At 40.2% G+C, this 25,309-nt stretch overlaps 1 protein-coding gene across 2 annotated transcripts in view; it reads left to right on the top strand.

The window, feature by feature from the left end:
• Positions 1–25,309, top strand: part of GALNT7 (polypeptide N-acetylgalactosaminyltransferase 7) — a 70,154-nt gene that overhangs the window by 19,082 nt on the left and 25,763 nt on the right. For both annotated transcript variants that reach the window (XM_086890288.1, XM_086890289.1), the window contains exon 2: positions 11,611–12,065. In XM_086890288.1, the coding sequence (XP_086746414.1) occupies positions 11,611–12,065 (455 nt within the window). The remainder of the gene's footprint in view (positions 1–11,610; positions 12,066–25,309) is intronic.

Raw genomic sequence — 25,309 nt, 5'->3', positions numbered from 1 at the left:
TACGCAGGAAATAGAGAACAATTTTTTCCTTTTTGGAAGGAAATGAAGCTGGACAGAGGACATCTTAGCAGTTCTTAAAAATTCCTGATGCCCATATGAATAAGCATGAGTTCTATTTTTAAAATCTCATTGAAACATATGCATGAAATGAAGGATATTCCTAGAGTGAAACAGAACGTGGAAGGAACAATGATTCAACTAGAAAGGTCACAAGCTTCATTTAATGTTGAAATGTTGAGAACAAATCTTGTATTGAAGCTCTTGAGTGATGTTGTGTTTTAAGCCTTTTCCCCTTGGAGGGCACAGCTTTCCAGGAAAAAAGGACGAAGGAGGTTTTTGGGATGGGAAGGAGATGTTTGTTATTGCTGAACTATTAAGGGCTGTGGAATATGGTTCTTAGCAGTTGTAACAAAGCACTGAGTGTAAGTGTGGTACCAGCTGCCGGGCACAGGAGACAAAGGTGGTGCAGCTGAAGATCACAGAGTGATCACAGAGTGAAGTGAGAAATTACCAGAGGAAAGTCCTTGTGACAGAGGTGTTCGTGTTCTGGATTGTGGCAATATTACAATATTTCATTCTCATGTCTGCTTTCTCCCCTTTTCTTCCATTTGATTGCAAAAAGTAATTGTTTGCCAAGCACTTGACAGTGTATACATGTTGCAGCAGTAGAATAATACTGTAGAAGTAGTTAGGCTACATGGATCAGCATATACTACATTGCTAAGACATCAATGCAATGCTATTTTCAGGTATTTCAAGGCTATTTTTCCTCTTAATTTTTATTAATCATTAAAGTTGCCTATCTACATTACTAAGAAAATGCCCTCTTATGCTAGCCTCTCATTACAGTGCAAAGACAGTAAAAAAATTCAATGCATTTTTTAATGAAGAGGGTAAGAAATACTCCACGAGTCATGAAGAACTGAAATCCAGAGGCTCTTTTACATCTTGCAGTCATCTCAGCATAGAGATGATGTCTCATGCAATTGTCCATTTTGTTCTTAATACTCCTAATTTTTCCAGTTAATTGTTCATAAAATCCCAGTAAAAAAGAAAAGCTGGGGACAGTTGTCTAATTGTGGTATGCTTTCCTTTTTTTTTTCTTGCATCATGGGCCAGAAAGGTATTAGTTATTCAAAGTATTGCAAAGCAATTTGCTGTAGCTCATGTATGCTTCTGATTAAATACTATTTTCAAAATCTGATTGTATTCCTCCAAGCCACATAGCCCTGTGCAAATGTGGTACTCCTATCACAGGATAAAAACATCGTGCATTTTGTGCCGCCATTTCTGCAGTCTATTTTTCAGAAGAGATTTCGTGATGTTTATCTTTTGCCTGGAAGAAAGAGTTGGAAAAATTTCTGGCCCTCACCTTCTGCCCTTCTCAAATAGGATAAGTAATGGCATCATCTTCATCAAAACATCGATGGAAAACTGGAAATTTGAGTGAAATTGAAAGGAGAACAGAAGGTGGCATTTGATATTGATTAGAAGCCACCAGAATTCTGAGTATTTGGAGATTTCCCCATAGCCTTCTGCTTAAACATTGTTCTGGAGTTGGCTGTGTCCCTAGAAGCCATTTTCATGCACTTTTATTTTAGAAATGCATTGTTCATCTGCTGCTTTACTCCTCCTGTGGTACCTACAGTAGCTGGCACACCAGCTTCAGGAGCAAGTCATCTTGCTGATCCTCTTGTGCAGCAAGCCACCCTACAGGTTGAGAAGTTGAAAAATAATTATTATCATTGCATTTTTTACGTGAAAAAAATGTTTAATTTTCTAGGCAATAAGTGTTGGCTTTTTTGTGCACAGATGCAACTTGTCATCTCCTAAGACTTGATGTGGAGAGTGGCTTCAGAAGGAGAACTGAAATTGATTGGGTCCTTAGTGTCTCTGCTCTCAAGACTAGACAAGAAACTAGACTTTATCTTGGAAAGACAGGTCAGAGTCTGATGGGCTTTGCTTATCTGGGACAGATTTTCTCCCTGGTCCTGCAGTAGGAGAACTGTACCCCAGGGCTTGCTGCTCTCCTCCTCTTTGACTTCTTCATGGAGCTTGGCTGTTATTATAACAGCATTCTGAACAATTGAAATACAATAAAATGTCAAATGGCTGGATTTAGCATGAAATTAGTCAACTTGCATACAAATTAGTTTGTTTTTTTTAAATCTGTGTCGAGTCTCATCTATGCTATAGTAACCCATATGGTGTACTTGGGGGTAAATATAGCAAACAGGTGCTTGTTTGTTGGCTTGGGGCTCTGAGTCACTGCCGTCTCTGTTTAAGAATGAATTCATGTGGGTGATAGAAGTTCATAGTTGAAATACCATGCTAAATCCATGCTAATGACAATGTAGGCTGCAGTATGTAGAAATGCATCTGTCTGTTGGGCAGAGAAAGAAGGAAGGTTATGGATGTTTGAAAAGCTGTTGGTGGCAGACTGTTCTACAGTCACTGGGTCGGCTGGTGGTTTATTAGACCAGTGTTAAGTGCTTGACCTAAACTGACTTATCTTGTGTGATGTACAGTATTTGTCTTTCCTCAGTTTGTGTCGAGAAGAGAGCCAGGATTAGTGCAGGCAGGTCTCTTGTGGTCTCTGCTTCCTTGGGGACCAGACAAATTGCTCTTGGATGCAACCAAGAAAAACATTTAATTAGCAAGGAGCAAAAACACACCTGGAAAGATGCAGTGTGTAGGGAGGTACTTGCTTTTATACTTCTTTATGTTCTGTCCTACTTGATCAAGGCTAGATTGGATGGGACTTTGAACAACCTGGTCTAGTAGAAGATGCAGGGGGGTTGGAACTGAGAGATCTTTAAAGTTCCTTCCAGCCCAAGCCATTCTCTGTTTCTATGATTACTTCAGCTTCCTTCTACTGGAAATATTGGTCAGTCTAGTTGTTATAGACTTGTAATAAATTCTTGCTATTGCTATTGTGAGTTTAAAGTTTTTCTGTCATCTTTAGTGTGTTGTCTGTAAGAGGATTTAAGTGGCTTTGGATCATACTTCTTATCAAGGGTCAGCTAAAAATTTTTCTGTTATCCTGCAGCAAGAAGTTGCAGATACAGTTTTGTGTTCTTTTTATTGCACAGGTTACTGGTGCCAACATGTTTGCGTTTCTAGAGCATGGGAGAGACTAAATGCATCCCCTTAGGTAATGCAGCAGTTTGACTTACAATTCACTTTAAGAATATTTCTGTTACTTGGAAGTGATTGTAATCTTAATGATAAGAGACTATTTTGCTTGCTTCAAAACTAGCCTTAAGTTGCAAAATCAAGGACAGATGTCTTTGATATCAATTTATTCAGGTATTTATCTGAGACTTTCTATTTTAGGTCTCATTAATTTCTATCCAGATTACATGGTACTCCCCATAGCCACAAGGAGAGGTACATTGAGAGGAACAAAGAGAGTAGGTTTAAATCAGATATTAGGGAAAAGATCTTTCCCGTGAAGGTGGTGAGACACTGGAACAGGTTGTCCAAGGAAGTTGGACACCCCATCCCTGGAGGTATTCAAGGCCAGGTTGGATGTAGTTCCAGGCAATCTGGTCTAGTGGAAAGTGCCCTGCCCATGGCAGGGGGGTTGGCACTAGGTGGTCTTCAAGGTCCTCTTTCAACTCAAACCATTCTATAAGTCTATGATTGCTTATGGTTAACTCTGTCAAGTTCTTGGGCATAAGTGGGGGCTTTGAGTGAAATACATCTCTGTCAAGGCTTCTTTAACACACTCTGACTGTTCAACTACAGATGGCACCAGGGGTAGTGTGACAGGACCAGGAGTGGCAGGATGGGATGTGTAAAAGCTGAGTAAGGGTTGGATCTCAAGCAATGAGGAAGGAGATTGGTAGGTTTAAGAGCTGGTTCAGTATTCCCCAAGCAATGAGTGCTACTGAAAATGAGGACATTCAGACTGCTATTTTTTGCAGTAATTTGTTCTGAAGCACTCAGTGTCTTTATTTTTACTTGCTTTGTCAGGCAGAGTCTAATTGTGAAACTGCTTGTCACACAGGAATCTGAGGAGTACCACACCTCTCCTAAGGAGGCATCATGTAAAATAGTTAAGGTACAGACCACGTTCCAACGTCATTTTTTTGTACTCTTAAATGTCTCTGAAGGTGAGAGAGTGAAGTTTGTAAGTTTTGAGTGACCAGTGGCATCCCTTGTAAGAAACTGAATCTGGCACAAAGCAGTCTGGCCAGTCTTTGGGTAGTCTCTGCTTTCAGTGAAGGTATCTGAACTTCCCAAAGTAAAGGAACTTGGTCAGTCTGGACCAGAAGCTTATGAGTGTGACAGTTGCATTTGTAGAAAATCCAGACTCCCAGGAGAGACATATCCAGCAGTGGGTACAGGGAGAGCAGTGTTGTTGGAAGAGGGAGTGAGGAGCAAGGACAGGGGGCAAAGCAGTGCAAGCTGAATGTGGCAGGATTGCATTACTTTGCCTGAGTTTTGAATGATACTTACACAGCAAGGCCAAAGAGAATGACAGAAGTATCGTTAGCTCCCCTTGCAAGTGAAAGATAATATCACAACAGAACAATTTCATTTAAATGGGATGCTTAGATTAGTATTGTACTGACATCCACACTTGGACAGATCTTAACACAAGGTATTCTGCAAGTAAACAGGTGAAACTTGGGATTGATTATGTTCCCTTCTGTTAGGCAAATAACCAGGGAATCAGGGTCTTTAAACTGAAAATAAGTGTTCTTCCTTCTTCCATAGGATTTATTATCTGAGGCCTTCCATAGCTTGATACCATTTTCTTTGCCTTGTGAATGACCTTGTGAAATGTTGGCTGCAGACCATGGCAGCATGCAGGATTAGTCTGAAGTCACAGTCCTAGATGAATGCTTCTGCCATGACAAAGCAAATGGTAACCAAGAAGACACAGAGAGCTAATTGGTCTTTTTTTGCCCAGGGAACTCTTGGAGCAACCATTCAAAAAATGAAATAAAGTTGATGAACTAAGTGTTATCTTCCTCAGTGTCTTTTTTGAACTCACGGGTTCAAACACCAGCAGAGATGACCTCAGATGTTAGTGAATACTGTTCATTTTTAGACTCATTACTGGATAACAAGAGGTTGTTTTTATCCATTAATTGCAATCAGTGATAGAGGCTCATGTAGATTAATGCAAGTCACTCGGAACTTGAATGCTAAATTCTGTCAAACTCCTTCATTATAGCAGAACATTGAGCTGTTACCAAATTCACATCTCCACAAACAGATCCTCTCCTTTACTATGTGCCCTTCTTCTATTTGGATGTGCTGCTTTTCCACAAGCAATGCTCTCCTATCTCAGAAATGTCAGCTATCAAACAGAATAAAATTGTTGATCTTACTCCCCACTAAATTGTTTCGCCTTGGCTAGCACAGGTAATTTGGGGTCTCAAAAGTGCTGCTACTTTATTATTCTCTCAGTGGGCTGAACCAGTATTAATGGCTGTGGTCTGCTGATATCTACTGAAACCTCGGAAACTTTTGTACTGTAGAAGAACATGTACTAGTGATTGTCCAGTTCTGCCTTATCACACAGGACATGAGGAGGGATTTCACTCAATGCTGATGAGTAGCAGTTTTATTACGGGCATCTATTCCTGCCAAAACTCTTTCCTCTCAAAGAGCTACTTGGGATCTAAAAGAAAAACAGCAAGTTGGATAAAGAATGGTGGAGGGCAATGAGTAGTGTATCACATGCCAATCAGCTTGATAGATGCTGTGAAATCTAGAAAACAGGTGAAGGATGAAGTTGCCCTATTTTGTTGTTTTTTTTTTTTTAATTAAGTTTCTAAAGAAGAAGAAATAAAAACCAGCCCACAACGTTTTATTTGCCATTCCTCAGATACAGGTGGGAGTACAAAACACATCAGTATAAAAGCACTGTTGAATACTCATTTCTCCAAAGCTGCTTGTGGACCTTGCACCTCATTTACACTTCGATGTTACATATTTTTTAGTGAGTAGAACATTTATATATACATATATATATATCTATACATATATACACACACACATATATATACACATGCACATGTAAATATGCATATAGTGTAATGCTTGTTTGTTTATATCATCAAAATTCTTTTTAATCATTTGGACTTTGTGATTCATAAGTGGCTTCTGGCCAAGTTTCATACTGAAGACTCAAAAAAAATAACAGTCATGGTTGTTGTCTTGTAGGATTAGATTACTTGATCTTTGGAGAGGCCATCATAGCAATGTGTTTGTGGTACAAACTCTAGTTGTGGTAGTTCTGTGTATCAAAATTTATTCCAGGATGGTAGATATGAATTGGTCTTGTTTAAGTTTGTTCTTTTTCCCCTAGGATATTTAAGGGGGCAGAAATCTACTATGGAGAAGGTAGTACTTACTGCATAATGGGCTTTTGTATTGTCAGTATATGCCCAAATTGAGGGCAACTGTGAACATAAGAATATAACTTACAGATGTATACTTTCCTGAAACTGCTGGTGAAAAACACCATCAACAGCATGGTTTCTCACTTGGGTTGCACAGAGCATGCAATGGAGGGATTTAGCAAACTGTTGGTTTTACAAACATGCATTTTTAAACTTAAAAATTTTCTCTTAGTGTCCAATTGTATTTATCTCTGTGTTTCTGCAGTTCTCATAAATGGTCTGCTCTAATTTTCCACAAGTTTTAGAAGTCACTGTAGGAACTACTGAGCATGTAAGTATGTATTCCATCACCTTTGGAGTGCCTCTGAAACACACTGAGAGGAGTCATAGCAGGATAGAGGCTGTTTTGCCCAGGCACAGTGACAGCAAATGGCCCTTTCAAGCCAGATGGCTTGAACGTCATAGCTCATCTCTGATGAAAGAAACAACCCATGGTCCAACTTCAGCCTTAATTTGAGTCAACGGAGATGTCTTGTGACAAAATGGTTTGATGGAAGGTTTAGCAAAATATGATTTAGGAGCAGTGCTGCATGTGGAGCTTAAAACAGACTTTTTTGTGCAAAAAGTTGTGGTGATTGAAAAGGCTTTATTTTTTATATTTTTTTTTTTAAGTGATAGCAGAAGTGCCGTAGATCTCTATCCTTGCTTGAGAAGCTGGGTGTTTTTCCATTTGCCTGTGCTTTTGGTCTGCAGCTGGTCCTGCAGTAGGTATAATTTCTAATTGCTCAGATGGAGGCTACCATGGCTGGGGTGGGAGGTGTCAAGTCTTATGGGATGGAACCCTTTGAGAGTCAGACAACTCTGTTGAGGGAATCATTGCTTATTTTATTTATTCTGAAGTTCTCAAATGAAAATTCTGAAGCAAACCCACTTTTATAACATCAATTTTTTTTCAGACATTATTTCATAGAGAGTTTTAGGGAGTTGCCAGTCTTGAACTAGTTACTGAAGAAAAGCAGATTATGCAACCTTCACATTGGCAGTTTTATTGCCAGCTACAGCTACAGCCCTCCTACCAGATGACTGATCTTGCAGCCTTATTAAGACCTCTCACAGTCTTTCCTTTTACTTTGTGTAATTTATAGGCATGTTTTCAAAGGGAAATAGTTATGTTTTCTATACCTTCAACTGCATTCCTGTCTTCTGCAATAAGGCACCTAATTTGTGAAATAAAATGACAATGTATAACCCCCATTTTTTATTTGCAAGTCAGGTAGTGACTGTATTTATATCACATCACTGTTTTGGAAACACCCATTGCAGTTACTCATACATATTTCCCTAAAGAGTAAAAGAAAAATTAAAAGTAAAGGAGCATGCAACAAGCTGGATCTAGAAAGCTGGTAGGAAATCCTAGGTCCAACCCTATGGGAAAAAGTAACGATCTGTGGAAAAAGCTTTTTTCTGTATTATGTGTCCTTTTTATAAAGATGGAATGAGATATTGTTGGTTTTGTTATTTGTCTTCAGATGTGAGAAAATTCAGTTTTGCTTCTCTCCCCTCATTTTTGGACAGCCTAGAAGTGCTGTATTCAGATGCATGTTGTGCTCACTTCTTGAGCCCTCCCTTCACTTTGCTGTTACTAGCTCTTTCAAAGCTGTTAAAATAATTTTCAGACCATCTTGTTTTGCCACTTTAGAAAGGTTGTTGTGGTCTATCTTTTTTTATATACACATGCCTTCCAGTTTAGCTGTTGTTGTATGGCTACTTTTACTTCAGCCGAACTTGAAATCGGTGAGGAACACTGATTAAAAATTCTTCCAGATTTTTGATATGTCATTAGTTTTTTTTCTTTTAAAAGGGGGTGTGGGTCATTATTCATAAAAGAGAGAAGAGGCCCTAGAAGTTCCTAAGGCACTGTGGTTTATGTGACTGAAGTAGTTCTTTGACTGTGATTTGATTTTTCTTTTTTTCCAGAGAGTATTTGGAAAATCCTTGTTTCGTTTATCTGTGGAGAAATAACCATGCACTTAAATACTGCTAGTTCCTCTTATATTTTTTTTTTTTTTAAATGTCCATAAAATGCTGAGATTAAGTAGAGTTTCCTCATAGCATCCCATGTGATTGCTGTGTTTTAGATATGTGGCCAGGGGTAGGGAGGAAGGAGTGAGCAGCTGTGTCATGCTGAGCTGCTTGCAGGGGTTAACCCACAACAAATGCTTTCTATCTCATTTGTCCTCTGTGCATAGAATGGAGGAATGAGGTCAATGAGTGTGTCTCTGTGTATCATTTCCTTGTTTTATGAATTTTTTTTCCAGGCCAGCAAATATGAAATATATTTAGTGCGTAGAAGGGAACTACTGATAAATGCATTATAAAGCAAATTGTGCATAACAGTTATAATGAGGCTAAATGTAATAAAGGATAAGTCATAGTTCTGACGGCAGCAAAATAAACAAATTTCCTTCAAAAGTGTGATGCTTCAATCAAAGAATTGGCAAAGTGGAAGCTCATAACTGTTTTATAGGTAATGGAAGTGGAATGAAATGGTATTTAATTCCACACAAACCAAGGGGATAAATTCCTGTCTGATTGAGACTGATGCTCCAGGCTGGTGACTGAGAATGGCAGTGTGTAAACCTGGCTGCTTTCTATGCTGCCTTCCCTTTGGACTCTTCCAGCATCTACAGCTGTTTAATTCAAATTTTCAGAAGGCTTCTCACAGCCCTTTTACAATCCCCCTATGGACCTGTCATCCATCACAGTAAACAGTGGGTTTCCATTGGGTTTATCCAAGACTTTCATGATTTTTTTGAACTTCAGTTGTATACCCTTCAGCCATCACATCTCCAGACTGCAGGGTTTTTGAGATGAAAGATGAATGTCCTTTCTGGTCTTTCATCTCAAAATACCTTTTACCTTCTCCTTGATTTTGGTTATCCTACTCTGCACTTTCTCTGACTCCTTTTGAGATGTGGAGACTAGAACTAAATATTACTGAATACATGTGTCAGTTTTTTATGCATCAGATTTTATGTAGTCAAAATTATGCTTTCTTTAAGCATCCTTCCCAATGATGCTGACTGGCTTGTTGGCTTTTATAGCTGCCTCCGCACTCAGAGCAGGAATTGGATGTGAGCTGGGAGCTCAGCAGTGTTCTGACAGTCTAGTGGCAAAGCCTTCCTTTTGATTACTAGCGTGTGAGATCATGCTCTCTTCAAAAGTCCTCTCAGGGCTTTATTTAGATCCATGACAGCCTTCAACTTTCTTGCAAAATATGCCTTTTCACATGCCCTTAAACTTCCCTTTTCTAGCACTGACTTTTGAGCTTCTGAAAAAATGATGATGGAAGAACAGAATAATGTAACACTTCTGCATGCTGTATGCCCTCCCTGTTTAAACTATAACAAACAGGAACTCAGAAAGTTTCTTGAATAAACTCCTTATTTTGAACTGGAGGCAGTCTGACTCCCATTGTTATCATGTTAACCTAGAAGTATTATATACTGCATTCTTCTTCATTTCTGAAGTTTTTTCTACATGGAATGACATGAAGAAAATAGTGTGATATAGTAGGAAGTATTATGTGGTTTATTTGAACATGGACATGAGTCAGCATTGTACCCTTGTTGCAGTAAAAGCAGAGTGCATAATGGGTGGATACCTTAAAAAGAGCTTAGCTGTCTGGAACTCTGTGTGGTTCCTTCTCCCACGCTGCCCCAACACAGGAGAGATGTTCACAGATGCAGAGGACCTAGCAAAGACCTGCTAGGGAGGCTGGGTTTGGCTGGAAAAAAGTCTGATGGGGAATCTAAGTGCATCTTTTCACCCTAAAAAAGTGAAGTTGCAGAGCAAATGGAAATAAAATCTTCTGAAGGGTGCAGAGTGAAAGGACAAGATGCAGTGTGAGAAACTTCTACTGAGGTATGAGGGAAAAAACCTTCACTGAGTCAGACAACTGGAACAGGTTGTCCTGAGAATCTGGACAAAGAGATGTGACTGGACAAGCCTCTGAGAAACCCCATCTCACTGTGAACCTGCCTTCAGCAGGTTTGAATGGGTGACATCCTTTTGATCTCAGAATTGTGTTTGAGACATTGCTAAAATGAGTGTTGTTTCCTGCAGATTTCTGAATGATCTAACATTTGTCCTGCTTACAAATAAACATTTTTAGCAGGAAATCTGAACCTTCAGCAATATATCCCTGCAATACTCTTGGACAGTAGTACTGGAAAAAGTTGTGATTGTGTGTTTTGGAGTGCTTTCATGGGTGGTGCTGTTGTTTTCTGGAGACTTCACACTCAGACACTTCAAAGCCTTTCTGGCTTGTGTCTTCCAAAATCACCCACCCTTGTTCTAACCCCACCAGCCTCACTGATCACTGAAAATGCTGAGCAGTTTTCAAAATGCCAGCCTTTTTTCCCAGTGAGAACTTCAAATCTCTTGATGTGGAGAGAGGCAGGAGTGCAGTAAAATTGTTTTAAACAAGGATGCAGGAGGTGCCAGTGCCTGTGGAAGTTCTCTTCAGCCCCAGCACTGCCCCCCCAGGCAGGTCTGCCTGTGTCCATGCAGCTGCTCTCATTTCTGCCTGCTGTCCCCAGTGCCATCATCATCACCTCCCAGCTGTAAATAAGCTGTTGCAGCAGAGGGAGGTGTTTGGTGGGAGCGAGCTGGGGGGATGGGGTGTGTGTGGAGGGCAGGGATTATGTGTGGCTCACAGCTGCCACAGATGAGTGTGCCACATTTCTCGTAGTTACAGCACTCTTTCCTAGCTGAGGCTGTTTCTAGCAGCCACTGAGACCCTGCAGAGCTCTGAGCCATGGAAACCTCAGAAACACCCCCTGTCTGACAGTGGGACCAAGGATTCCATGCTGTGGCACTCTTTGCCTCCCTGTCATCTCCTTCATGGAACGCTCTGTCAGTGCCCCTTGCACATCAGTTTGAGCTACAGCTCAACCTACATTCGGGCAAGCATGTCCTATATGAGTGTTTGGTGTTTGGGAATGCTTTGGGCATTCAGTCATTTGAAGGAGCAACTCACCAAGGTAAGTGTGGACAACAGCTGGTCATGTTCTCCAGTAGTCAGCAGCTTCAGTAAAAAGTGTTCATTGAGCCCCCCAGCAGAGACTTTTCCATGCTTGCTCGACACGTATTTAGTACCAACTCTTAGTGCATTAAGCTACTGGATGTAAATAGATAAAGGATCATCAATTGATATGGTCTGCTGTTTCTCTGTGTGTGTATATAGGATGACAAAGAAGCCAACAGACCCCTGCCAAACAAAGGAGACCACGGACTAGGAAATGAGAAGTTCAAACCTGTGGTACCTTGGCCTCATGTTGAAGGTGTGGAAGTGGACTTGGAATCCATTCGAAGGAAAAATAAGGCCAAAAATGAACTAAATCATCATGGTGTTGATAACAAGCAGCAAAACATCATCCAGAGGCAGTATCTCACATTTAAACCTCAGACATTTGTGTACCCAGATCCTGTGTTACGACCTGGAGTCCTTGGTAATTTTGAACCCAAAGAGCCCGAGCCTCATGGAGTTGTTGGTGGCCCTGGAGAGGAAGCGAAGCCATATGTTTTAGGACCAGATTACAAAGAATCCGTTCAAGCCAGCATTAAAGAGTTTGGGTTTAATATGGTGGCAAGTGATATGATCTCACTAGATCGGAGCGTTAATGACTTGCGTCAAGAAGAGTAAGCAAACCTTTTGTGTTCTTTTGGTTCTGTTTATATGGGAATTCAGCTATCTGCTTTCCATATATCTGAATTGATGCTTAAAATATTATTTATTAGGCCACTTAAGGCTTCCTGTACTGAAGGCATGAGTGCTATACTATACCACATTTCCATATATCCTTCTTAATGCTGTTGCAGTGATTCCTTCTGTGAATACTTAAGCTCTTGTGATTGATCTCTGAAGTCATCTGTTTCAGTGTCTAATTGCATGTATTTGCATGTTCCATGGATAGCCATAGTCTTCATTGTCATATCTTTTCTTAATCCATAACTTCTTAAGATTTGTCTTCAGGAAGGAAGAATTATCTTTATTAGACATCCCTATGCTAGTTAGTTTACTCAGTTTTGATTTACTCTGATGCCTTTAAAATGGAGCATAAATAGAGATCAGAAGCAAATACTGTTCTCTTTAAATAACACTGCCTAATTACCTGCAGTAACAGAAGTATGGGTCTGCCATAGTGATGGTTGGAATAGTCTTCCAACAGTTTCTTACAGCATTTGCCCTAAAGAGGAAAGCAGTCTTAGAAAAAACATTTATTTGCGTGCTGAAAGGGTGTCTAATTTGTTCTGGGAAAATTCTGGAATTACTCAAGAATTACTAACAAGTTTACACAGTCTATTCTGACTTTTGATATATGTTGAAGCCAATTTTGCTCTCAGGTTAATCTGCATTTGATACTATTTTCTTTGTTAAATATCTGCTAGGGACAGGTTTCTGAGCAAAGTGATTTAACGGTAGGGTATTTTTTAGTCTGTATTTTGGTTGGGGTTTTGTGGGCAGTGTATGAAGTTAGATATGATGATAAGTACTTTGCAGTTTTCTCTCCCCCCTCATCCCCAGCAATGAAGCTATGCTGATCCCTGGACTGGGTGCCAGTCTGGGCTGTATGTTTGCAGCTGTGGTAAATAATCTGTTGGTGGTTCATTGACTGCTTACTGGGGCTCTGCTCTGGGCTTGTATGGTGAGTGTTTTTTTTATTTTGCAAGGTAGGAGAGAACTGGCCGGCTGTGGGTCTGACTCATACCCATGCATGTGCAGCTGCTTGAATTTGCTGTGTGGTGTGCACTCACTGGAAGCAAATGAAGCACGCAGAGTGCAGCATTTCTCTTCCTTAGTGCCGTGTTCCTCAGCTGACTTACTAAAGGTTTCCACTTGCTGGCAGTCAGAGCAGAGGACCGTGCCCTTCTGCTGCTGGTGGCGAGGAAGTGCCAGCTGTCCTGGGGGTTCACTTTGTTTTTCTTCCTGTGCTGTGCTCAGGAGTTGGTCCTTCTTACTAAAGAGATTTTTCTGAAAGGGAAGAAATGTTCTGGGTAACCTGTGTAGGTGAGCTTTTTCTTTTTAGGAGGTTATTCCCTAGACACTGCTGCTTCTGCTGCAGCATTTCTTTACTCCTTACAGACAGCAAAGCAGAGGTGGCAGCGTGTCACATGCAGGTGGGACTGGGCTGCCTCTGCCCAGGTGAGTTGCCATATCTTTGGCAGCAGAACTTAAGTACTCCCACCCCTTCATGTTTGATCAAGGTGAAGGGCATCAGAGAGCATATGGTATCTCCCAAATAGTTCCACACCTCTAGCTTCCTGAAGTATTTTAGGTGTAATCTCCGAATTTGTCTTCTTTTCGGAATGACATTAATAAATAGATATTCCCAGAAATTATTAAATACTGTGAGGAAGGGGAGGGACAGCCGTGAAAAGATGAATTTTAGAAACTGTTTCCTTCAAGCACAGCTGTAGGTAAGCCTAAGGTCAAAGCCAGCAGCTCAAATCAGTTAGGTTTTAGTATTTAATGATTTAACCTTCAGAGGCAGCAAACAAAACAGCACGAAAAAACAATGTGAACAAAAGGTATCTTTCAGGCAACATTATATCCCTTACTTTATGCATTGAATACTTGGGATGCTTGCAGTTGCCTAAGTAGGTTAAAGGTTTATAGCTTCTGCATGTCTGCTGGGAACAGAAGAGAGGGGAAGCAGTGTGAGATTGGCTGATATTTTCAGCTGATATGCTTTCAGGCTCCCACATGCTCACTTTCCTGCTCACTCCCCAATACCAGAGAGAAATCCAGCTAAAGGTAGGCTATCTATTGGATGCACCATTTATTTTCCTCCCACTGATCTGTTTAAAAAGACATTAGTGTCAGGTAAGGCCACTCAACATTCACTTTAATCCTACCAAAGAGCAATACAGTAATTTTGTGGGGGTTTTTGGGTTTTTTTTTGTTTGTTATTTTGTTAATAGTATCTTGGCATTTCTAATTGAGGAAGATCTTTCTGGTAAAGACTGAAATACTTGTTCTGAGGTAGGTAGACCTCCCTTCAGCCCTCTCTTTCTTTAAGCATCTGAATTTTGAAGCGTTACCCTGTGCAGTCAGGTTTGTTCAGTGAAGTATGCCAAATGCTTTCCCAGGCTGTGCTAGCAAGAGTGAAATAGTGCTGCAAGAACTGTCTCTCTCAGCTTAAAAGCCATGTAGCCTCAGGGCTTGTCCCTGCTGGAGGGAGAAGAGGAAAGAAATGCCAATAGAAGGAGATTCAATTCTGCTATGTTTGGATTTGACTTTGTAGTCTAACATGTTGCCAGGATGATTTGCCAGCTGCCTTTATTGATTCAGTAGGAACTTTTCTGGTGATTCTGGGCAGTCTCAGCTGCTGTAAAAAGCCTTAATTGTTGCTGTATCCTGTAGAGAGGAATGATGGTGTGTTGAAGTTTTTTGTCAGGTACATCAGAATATTTCCATTTTGCCAGTACTATATAATCTTGATTTATGGATTTTAACCAATAAATTTCAGTGTTGATGCCCAGCACTTGTGTTGACATGCAACAAGTCATAAGTTTGGTTAAAAAAATCAAGAATGTATGGGGATATGTAAAAATCAATGTACAAAATTTAGAAGATGGCTCATCTCACTGCAGTCTTTCAGCACTCTGCAAGAGGGCCTGGGGGAACATAAACTGGATAATGGCAGAGAAATACCAGTTTTCCACCTTATTTCTAGCAGCAGAGAAGTAGAGCAGGCTTAGCAGGCCCTGCCTAAACCTCTGTACAGTAGCTGGAAGAAATTTTTTTTCTTTAAACCTGGTGATTTTTACCTTTTTTTGATCTATTTTTATCATCCTGATAGGTGGCAGCCCCTTAAGAGCAGTCATTTATATTGGATTTCACACATTATCCCTGCTTCCTATCAGATCTGCAGTAAAATTAATGTTAGCTTTTGGAAAGAAGGATATTCATTTAATTGCTCCCTGGATTCTATTTTTTTGTATTCGAGAGTCTGCCCAGAGGTAGAGCTGAAATAAAAGTAGAGTGATAATTTTTCTGGATTATTTTGGATCCAAGATAAATACACCATGCTAAGGAAATAAAAAAGGTGTGAAGGTGAATGCTGCCAGGTAACAAGGTGTATCCTCTCAAAAAACACCCCAAGAGATAACCATGGAGAATTGCTGCTAGGAATAACAAGTATTGAGTTGTTTAACCAATATAATGAACCACTTGCCCAGAGTATTTTAAAGTAAAATTTAATTTTAAATAAAGCATCTATACTAGGTCTGACCAGTGATTGTTTCTCTTGACAACTTTAGCTCTGGCCAAAAACATATGCTGGTGAGAAAACACACAAGAATGGATAAACGTCATTCCTGGCAACCAGTACACTGGGACACTGGAGCCAAAAACTGCAACAGGGTTGTCATGCTTCAGAGACCTCTCTCTGTGCACAGACTTGTCTTTTGAATGCATTTATAGCCTTGAAATTAATGACATCCTGAGTCAGTGACTGCAGAATGTGGTGCTTGTTTTAACCTCTTCTTCCAGACACAGATACTGTTATGTGCCTCTGTGACTCTGCTGCCTTGTGATATGGGAATATCAGAGATAGCTCCATGAAGGTGCTATATAAATGTTTCATGTTCCATCATTATTATTCCTGCTGGTTTATTTCCCTTTTCATTAACTCTGAGCTAAAATTCTGAAAGGATTCTGATACCCACATTCGACTCCAAGATGTTTTTAATTTTTTTTATTTTTTTTTATTGTTTTTTTCCCAGTGGTAATGCAGAGTTCAGGATCTGTCACTGAGTGTATGCACTGAGTGGTCTAGCACTCCATATACAATCATTTGTACTTGCACTGAGCTCTCCTGCTGGCTCATTTCCTTGATAGTGTTCTTGAATTATTCTGCAGCTGTTTATAGTCATTTTAATTGCAACTACCAAGAACTTTCCTATTGTTCAGGAATGACCTGGAAGAGGAGGTGGACTGCTTAGCTCCCAGAACAGTCATTTATGCTGCTAAAGTTGCAGACTCGCTTACAATTTGGAATTAATAGCAGTTATTAGCCTAAGAGATCTGCCATACTTTGATGAAGAACTGTGTCTACAAAGAAAGAAAAGAACCTCACCAAATGCTTTGGAAATTCAGTTACTGTATTAACAGTCTCACTCATGTCCCCATAATTTTTGATTTCTTCAAAATATGATAATATTTTTCTGTGGCATGGCTTTTTTTTTCCCACAAAAGCTGTGTCTATAGCTTACTAATTTTGTTATTTATTACTAGATTCTATTCAACACAGAAGTCAGGCTAAGTGGTCTGCAATTCTTTAGAACCCCAGAGCCCTTTGATAAAAATTGGTGTTGTGTGTTCCTCTGTTTGATAGCAAGAGTAGAGTCAGCAGTTCATTATCATGGTTTGTCAATTCGTGTTGCATTGTTTAGGAAATACTGGGTTTATTTTTAGAAAAGGCAATTAGGCTATTCATGGCAGAAAATTCCAGTAGAAGCTATCATACAAATTATCTGAAGATAGGACTATTTAGTAAGAAATTTCACTGTGTAGTTGCCCTCTTTTTTATTCTTTTCTCAGGGTGTCTGGCATTGGGCACTGCTGAGAGTTCAACGGAAGTACTTAATTTAGCTTTCCTGCTTCTGAAGTGGTCTCTTTTCATTTTGATCATGTATCAGCCCAACACACTTTCTGGCAGACATCCTAGACATCCTGGTGTTTGAAAAAAATATTTCAATAGCAGCTTTCATACTTCAGTAAGCTACTTCTCAAACTTGGGGTTTGGGGGTTTTGGGTTTGTTTAGTTGGTTTGGTTTTTTTAACTCTATGTTTTTATTTACATGCACTTAGCTTGAATTAATGCTCATTTCTGTTTACCTTGTTTGGACACCACCCTGTGCATTTAAAGAATCTGTGTCTTACTGCTAGCAGCATCTGGTTTTTAATCATGCTGTCTTTCCCATCTTCACAGCTCCCCTTTTCAAAAGGAGGCATCTCCTGCCTGTGTCTTCTGTCCTGTGAGGTGCTCGGATTCTTTCATTCACATCACAATTCTTCCATACATGGGTGCTGCCTGAGTCTTCCTTGGACATCCAGGACTTCTGTGTGGTTCTATTGATGGCTTCCCCTTGTCCTTAGGCTAAACAATCCCTGGCACATTTAAACTCTAGTAAACTGGCTCTGAGTTGCTCTAGCAGAAGGCAGTCCTTTATGGACTAAAGTTAACTAAAGTTGATCAGTTCCAAAAATTTCACTTGGTGCTAGTGAATCCAAGGTCATAGTTTCCTGGATCCTTCTTCTTGAAGGTGGGCAAGAATTCGTTTCAGTCAGTCCTCAGGAGCCACTGTCAAGCACCAGGACCTTGTAGATATGGTAGAGCATGATCTCACAATGACATGACAAGCTTCCTCAGTGCCCTCTGGTGCCATCCAGCCAGTCCCATGGACTTGTGCTGTGTTTATTTGCTGTAATATGTCCAGGGAAGTGGTCCCTGACTCTCCTCTTCAGTGGATATTCTTTCTCTTCTGCAGGCTGCCCCTGGACTCAGGGACTTGGGAGATGTGACAGCAAACCTTGCAAGGAAACAGTCAAGGAAATCAGATGTTGAGTGTCTCAGTCTTTTATGTGTCCTTTGACACAAAATTTCATCTCTTTTATCAGCAAACTCAAGTTTTCTTTAATCTTTATTTAGCCTACAAGCTCTTCTCGTTGCACTTTCCATCTTACGGATTTCAACTCTACAAAGCTTTGCCTTTAATGTTGTCTTCATTGGCTCAGGCAATATTTCTGTACTCCTTCTAGGTAGCCAGTCCATGCCTCTACCTTCCCTACTCTACCTTCTGGAGTTCTTGGTGCAGCCAGGTGGGTTTTCTGCCATGCCTGCTTGACTTGCTGCATGTGGGAATGGACGGCTCCTGTGTTTTGGGGAGGTTGTCCTCAAAGATGCCATTCCTGGGCCCTTTTTGGCAAAGCTGTAGTGCCCAAAATCATTAACTTCTTATGGCAGATATAAGGAGACATGTAAATAATGCATGGAGGAGTCAAAAAGGGAGAGAAAGCTTCCTGATGGACAGAACTGTTGATGACCACAGATGTGGAGCTCTGAGAAGAGGCTGTTAAGTGTATGACTCACAGGAGCTGCATCTGGTTAGACAAGACCAAAGCAGTGCAAGATGTTCCAAGGAATCTGTATTCAGTACTTCTAAAAAATACTTATCTATGATGCATTAGTTGCAGTAGCCTCTTTTTATACTTCAAGCTCAAAAGCTCTAGGAATCAATGTAAGTTTTCCTTTTTGAAGTCCACTGTGAAATGTCTGTCCACACCTGCCATTTCCATTCCTGTATTTTGCTAGGTTTGAGACATGCTTATTGCTCTTTTGAAGTCAAGAAGCATTTTCTTGCAGTATATTTTAAGTGATGCACTGTGAAACTCCCTGATTCTCCTGTTAACAAACTTGCACTAGTGTAGAGCCCTTAAGCCAAGGATGTTCGTAGTACTGATCAGATTTCATGCCAGGGTAATTAACTCTGTTGGCTGAAAAAAAGGATTAGAGCTCAACATGCTTTGCTCAGGCTTGATTTGCTGTTGTTACCCAACCCACCGAAGACTTGCTTACAAATCATATGTACTGACCCAGAAGGGTTTAGTCTTATGACTTTATTTAAGCTAGATTTTTTTGACAGCTTCTGTTGACAAGTGTTGAAGGAATTTTATCTGGAATAGTTTGACTGGGAGAGGAGACATCATTAATATTTATGGCATGAGACAAATTAATTTCTTGCTGGATTTTTTTTGTCTGTATAATAAAAAGTAAATAGATGCTGTCTACTCATCAGAGTGAGACAGAATTCCAGCTGCATCACCCACACACATCTGTCAGTATGATTGTGGCAGAATAAATATTTTTAAGTGTTTTTTTCCTTCTGTGGATTATCCAGTTTGAGTTTTTCTTTGTAAGGACATTACTGCTGTTACAGGGCATAACCCCTGGGCCGTACAAATTTGTACTTGAATAATTGGATCTGTTGCCACAGGTCGCCTTTGACTTCAATCAGAACAGCTGGCAATGAGCTTTTGTTGAAAAATCCAAAAAGGTGACTCTTCCTTGCCTGAGTACAATGTTGTGTGCATACAGAAGTCTATTTTTGGACAGCTGTTTTTGCAGCTCGTTTTATAAAACGAAAGGGAATGAGAATTGGCTTGTTTTTTAAAATTGCACATGTAGTTTCGAAGGATGTTTGTTTCATTTTTCAATTATTTATAGTATATAAAAAGGAGGGAATTTTTGCCAAAAACAGACTTCTAACTTTACTAAGAATACATACATGCAGAGCTGTGTGATAGTAAGGCAGAGCCGTTAGTATACTAATATATTTTTCCTATCATAGTTTGATTGTGCCAGCTTGGACCCTTTTTATGGTCCAAAAGCTTTTAAAAATATTGAATTGTACAGAAAATTGTTAGTGCTAGACTGGAGTTAAAAAACACCAAAATCTTTAACAAATTACTCAGGGTATGAAATAAGTCAGATGAGTCTTGGCTCCTCATTAGAAATGGACAGTCTTATTACTCTGGGCAAATAACATGAATTTAGTATGTCCTCTTACAGTAAGTAGTTACTTGTCCAGTCAATCTTGTTGTAGCTAAGGAGGTTGAATACAAAGGCTCTGGAGTGGAACCTGCTTTCTTCAGGAATGTGATTAGTTCCTTAATTATAGCACTTTGCAAATTACATATTTGATACTGTTACAAGAAAAAGGATTTTAGTAATTACTTTTGGTATCTATATCATTGGAAATGAAACATTAGGGACTCGGTTTCATTTCACTTGGTACCTTGGGAAAATCTTTTATTCCAATGCCACATAATACACTGGAACTGTTCTCTAACAAAGAAAACTGGTTCTATAATGTGCACATAAATTTTTGTGCACCTCAGTGAGAGCTGGAGTTGAGAATCAGGTGAATTATAGTGGTCACACTAAATCAGGAAGGCTAGCTTTCCACTGCAGTACTGCTGGCAAGATTCCTGGAGGGGAAAAAAATGGTGTTTAAATTGTAATTAGGCATGTATTGTGAGAGCATCTCATGTGGTCAGGAAAGATTTAAATTCCAGGCATTCACCTTCAAGCAAAACCTAGCATTTTCTGTTAACATTTCAGGCCTCAGTAATGAAAACTATGGAGAAAATGGATCCTTTGTCTCTTTAGTGTTGGCTGCTAGCATTTCAAATGTTAAGTTTGGAGGGAGAAATTATTCACCCAGAGAGTACAAAGAGGTTGACAGAGGCACCAGCTGTCTTATCTGTAGTTGGATTTACGTACCTCTGTGTGTGTGCATCTGAAATGAGATGACCAAGCTCTGAACATGACCTCTTACTCAACAAAAATATATATCTAGCACAGCACCTGGAGTATATTTAAATTCTAACTTCAGTGGAAGGGCAGAGAAGAGTGTGAGTGATTTCCTGCAGCTGTTTGTGTAACCCTCCAAGTGCCAACTTGCGGCATGGAAATTCTGGGGCGTGTGGGGGAATCGTTTCGTCAAATGAGTCAAATTTTGTAATCTGACTGTGAAGCTAAAAAACAAAATGCTTTCCTTTTTCTCTGTGTTTTTCCTGTTAACCAGACTGTACTGTGCTATGGCATTCAAATAGATGTGCATGATACAAGTTATACTGCAGTCCATGTAGTACATGCAGATGTGCATGGGTAGGAACTTCAAGGTTCAATATCTGATGAGCAAGGCATGGTGGAAATACAGTATTTCTGTGGGACCGAGCTCACTGCCTCAAGTTTGTTTCTAGTTGTTTATATTAGTTTTGGTAAAGCCTGTAAAAGTTTGATAAATCTAAAATTCGTCACAGCCTCCCCACGATACCCACAGTGTGTCACCAGACTGCAGAAGGCCTCACGAATTGTGAGGTCTTCTTCCCTTTAAACAAAAACAGGAAAGCAGAGGCATTTTGCTCTGTCTCCCTGTATGGGAGTTTCCCTTTCCCTAAGGAAAAGATTTTATTTTAGCCACCTAGGTACCCCAGCTTTCCTGCCCTGTGGTATTAATTGCTTTGATTTTTTTCAGTGTTGGATAAGTGATAGGGGATTTTTCAGTGTTGGATAAGTGATAGGGGATTTTTCAGTGTTGGATAAGTATGAGCAAGAATCTTGTGATTAGAAAAATTGCAAAGGTTATTCCTTTCATTCATTTATAATCGCTAATGTTGGGTTTCTATGCAAACCTTGCCCTGGATTTGGATAATGATGCTTTCAGAGGTACAGCAGATACAGATTTTGCTTCCAAGGGCACTAATAATAAAATGTAGTCACACAGCCTTGCAAGTTACTTCAGGAATGGAAATGGGCAAAGCATGTAGCTATTTTAAAAATAGCAAATGCTGTTTCAGCGTAGGTTTAAGCTGTTTGGTAGTGTTTAATAGAGGTTTTGCTGCTGTCTGCTGAAGGGGAAAAAAATCACTCGGTTGATGAATCTGTCCTTCTCAGGTTGTCTGTTTACTTCTCTTCCAGAACCCCTGTTTTGTAAGTCCACTGCTATAATCTCGTTTTGATGTTGCTGGTGCACAAAAATGCCCCTCAAGGCTTCATAGGTAACAAATCCAGCATTAGCATTAGGTTTACTTGGTTGTATCCTAACAAAGAAATGCCCAGTTCTGTGATATGTTTCTGTCTATTCTGTCTACTCTAGACTTAGGCAATGATCCCTCTGCTTTGCAGGTGTTAAGCAGCCATGCCCTTGGTGATGTCAACCATACAGATGAGCAAACAGAAAGTGTTCTGTAAAAAAAAATTCCCATCCATCTTCCTAGGGGTTAGATTCAGTTCACTGCAGTAGTCATAATAAATTGGGGATTTAAAGTAACAAAGAGCCCTGAATTCCCTATTAAAAGTATGTAAACAGCATGCTGTCAGCTGGATGCCTGTCTCCTTTTAAGATAAGAACAGGACTTACTAAAAAAGGAAACTGAAAATGAAAACAGATCTCCTAACTTATTTTTAGGATTTGCTAAAAGTGGTGGACTCTTTCGAAGAGTTGAGAAAAATGCACGCACTGTAAAGCAATTATAATAGGTGATAATGCATCTATGGATTTCATACCACTTAACATGTGAAATAAAATTTAAAATACAGTTTAAAATTGTGAACAGTTCTATATTAATGGAGAAGAGAAATTGCATTTTTAAATTTTGGCTTCAATTTCAGGATAGATAATAAATTGAGTCCTTCAGCTTTATACTGATTCAGGTCCCTCATCTTGCAACAGCTGATTAGCTTCTCAGGAGCTCTTTGGCTATTGGAGTGATTACAGGAATGTGATGGCACCTGCCTGCCTTCTTGGAGGAATCTGTGCTGGTACATTTTGGTCTTAGCATGTGAGTACAGTGCTTTAAAATCTAGAGGGTACTGATGTGTCCTTGGTACGTGCAGGTGCAGGTTACAGAGCTGACACAAGGAAAATAGTATTGGGATATAGAATCATGAGACATGATACCTCTTACTTCTTCTGAAGCTTCAGTGCTGATATTCTGGCAAAGTCAGGGGTTCAGCATGACAGGAGAAACACTTCTGTTGGCTCAAGATCTTAAATTGCTCTCTAAATATCTATCTGATGGAGCTCACCCTTAAATTGCTGTCAAAGTGCTGTCCTTTTTCATTTGCATTTTTGTTCATGGTTGGATTACTCTTCCAGGAAAAGCAGACTCCGCTTCTGGCTTTTTTCAAGCCTGAGGAAATTTGAGTCTGTATCTGCATCTTCAGTGGTACCTAACAGAGAAGTCTGTATGGTCATCCCAGCCTTGGACCATGCACCCACAATCACGACTGTGGGGCTGCAGGGCATCCTAAGAGCACACCAAAGAATAGAGCACAAAGCTGTAAGAGCAGAAATTTCCCCAAGTCAAGGAGCACTCAGCCCAGATGCTCACCTCCCTGTGCAGAGGGTCTCCTGTAAAAACACTCCTCGCTGTGTGGCTGCTGCACAGCTTTGTGACTGAGGGAAAAGGGACTTTGGCGTGGCACAAGCTCCCTCTCCACTGTTGCCTCCAGGGGTGGAGAGGGAGTAGAACTAATTCACATCCTAAGTATGCAGGCTAATAGACAGAAAAAACATTACTCACCCTGTTTCTCAATTAGATCACAACTGTGCCTTCTGAAGGATTTTGTCTTGCTTCAGTGATGAGTCAGTCCTGTTTTTCCCCAGTAGTACCAGTGCTGACTGCAGAATGGAAACTTTTTATTTGTGGACTGATCTGAAGGTGTTGTTTCCTTTCACCCATGAGTTCCCCAAGGAAAGGGAGCACAAACAGAGCAGCTCTTCCCTGCAGCACTGCCCAGGGAAGGTGTTGCCAGCCCTTTGTAAATCTGTGCACACTTGCTCCTCTTTTCCTGTGCAATAACTCTTTACAGGGCTCAGGAAGAGTAATGTGAAGTGTCTAGAGGCAAGCCTGGCTTAAGGGTGCTCCTTGTCATTCCTGCATATCTGCTGCAATGTGCCATCCTCTCAGCTCTATCAATAAGAATTAAAAATACCTTCTTTTAAGTGATCTTGTTTACTACTTTGGTGCATAGTATATTGCCACAGCTGGCCTGCAGGCTACACCTGAAAGGTCACTGTGCTAGAATGTGGGCAGGGGATGAAGCACCCAGGGGATGAAGCTAGAGCTTGAAATATTTAAATCCTCTTTGTCAGAGACCCTTCTGTACTTTGAATCTGCTTGTGCCAGTTTTCAATGGCTTGCTGCTTTTGCCTGAGCATTCATATCTACTTCACCCTCTCTTTTAAAAATCAAGAGCGTTCATGGAAATTCAGGCAGATTTTTTTCCCTTTTTCGGTGCCTAAAATTCTCAGGGAAATCTGTACTGTAAAATTCAGCTTCAAACACAAGGAAAGTGAATTTATTGTTTCTTGGTATGTGGTTTGCCAACCACTGGATGTCAGTGCTGCTCCACTGAGGAAAGGCTCCACTGAGGAATGCTTTCCCTGCTTCTTTCCCTGTTAGATGTGAAGGAAATGAGAGCCGAGGCTATTGGCTTTTGTCACTCAAATACCTGAGCAACATTCACATTTATTGAAAAAAAACTGCCACAGATTAAACATTTATTAATTTCACATATCTGAAACAACTACTGTACTTCAAACCCCTAATTCTCAATTCAAGTAGAGAAAGAAGGCTGTGCACAGGAGTTACTGCAGCCTGTCAGAGTTTATGGGCTTGATGAGTCGGTCTGTGGGCTGTCTAATAAGGGAAATAAAGTGTCTGGAAAAAGCTGGAAGCATGATCTTACTAGAGATATAAATGTAGTGCTTCACTGCTTGCAAACGGCACATTTAACAACACCTGATTTGAGGAGATTTAAGTTGGCTATGTAGCAAAAAGCCTGTCTAGACCTCTGGGTTTGTGTATAAAAAATGTATTAAATACAGATCAAAAAATGCTTATAAATTGTTCATGGATGTATTGGTCAATTCAGGCTTTTGTAATAGATTTTACCTTTTTAAATTGTGCAGAGTTGCTTACTGTCCTTCATTCTTATGCTGTTCACCATTTTGTTCACAAACACGACTAACCTGTACTGCAGGAAGAGGGAGAAATAAGCAACCAAAAGATTTGAGTTCTTTTCCAAGGGTTTTTTTTTTTGGTTTTTTTCCTTGAAGGCAGTCTGAAACATTGAAGCTGTCCCTCTCTTTTTATTCAGAAATAAGCAAAAACGTTTCCTAGCTAAACTGCTGCAGGTGCAGGGCAGGAGCACCATGCAAGCTGCATCAGCTCCTGCCTTCTGCTTTGAGACAAAAGGTGCTATTCTGCTCCCTTGTACACAGTCCTCTTGAATGGCATTCAGCTGGTATGCTGGTTTTTGAAAGTATAACACCCTGTTTTCCACCTTTTAACATAACCATATCAC

Source organism: Cyanistes caeruleus, chromosome 5, assembly GCF_971803275.1.
Source record: "Cyanistes caeruleus chromosome 5, bCyaCae1.hap1.1, whole genome shotgun sequence".
Lineage (NCBI taxonomy): Eukaryota > Metazoa > Chordata > Aves > Passeriformes > Paridae > Cyanistes > Cyanistes caeruleus.
This window is presented reverse-complemented; position numbering and strand designations above follow the sequence as displayed.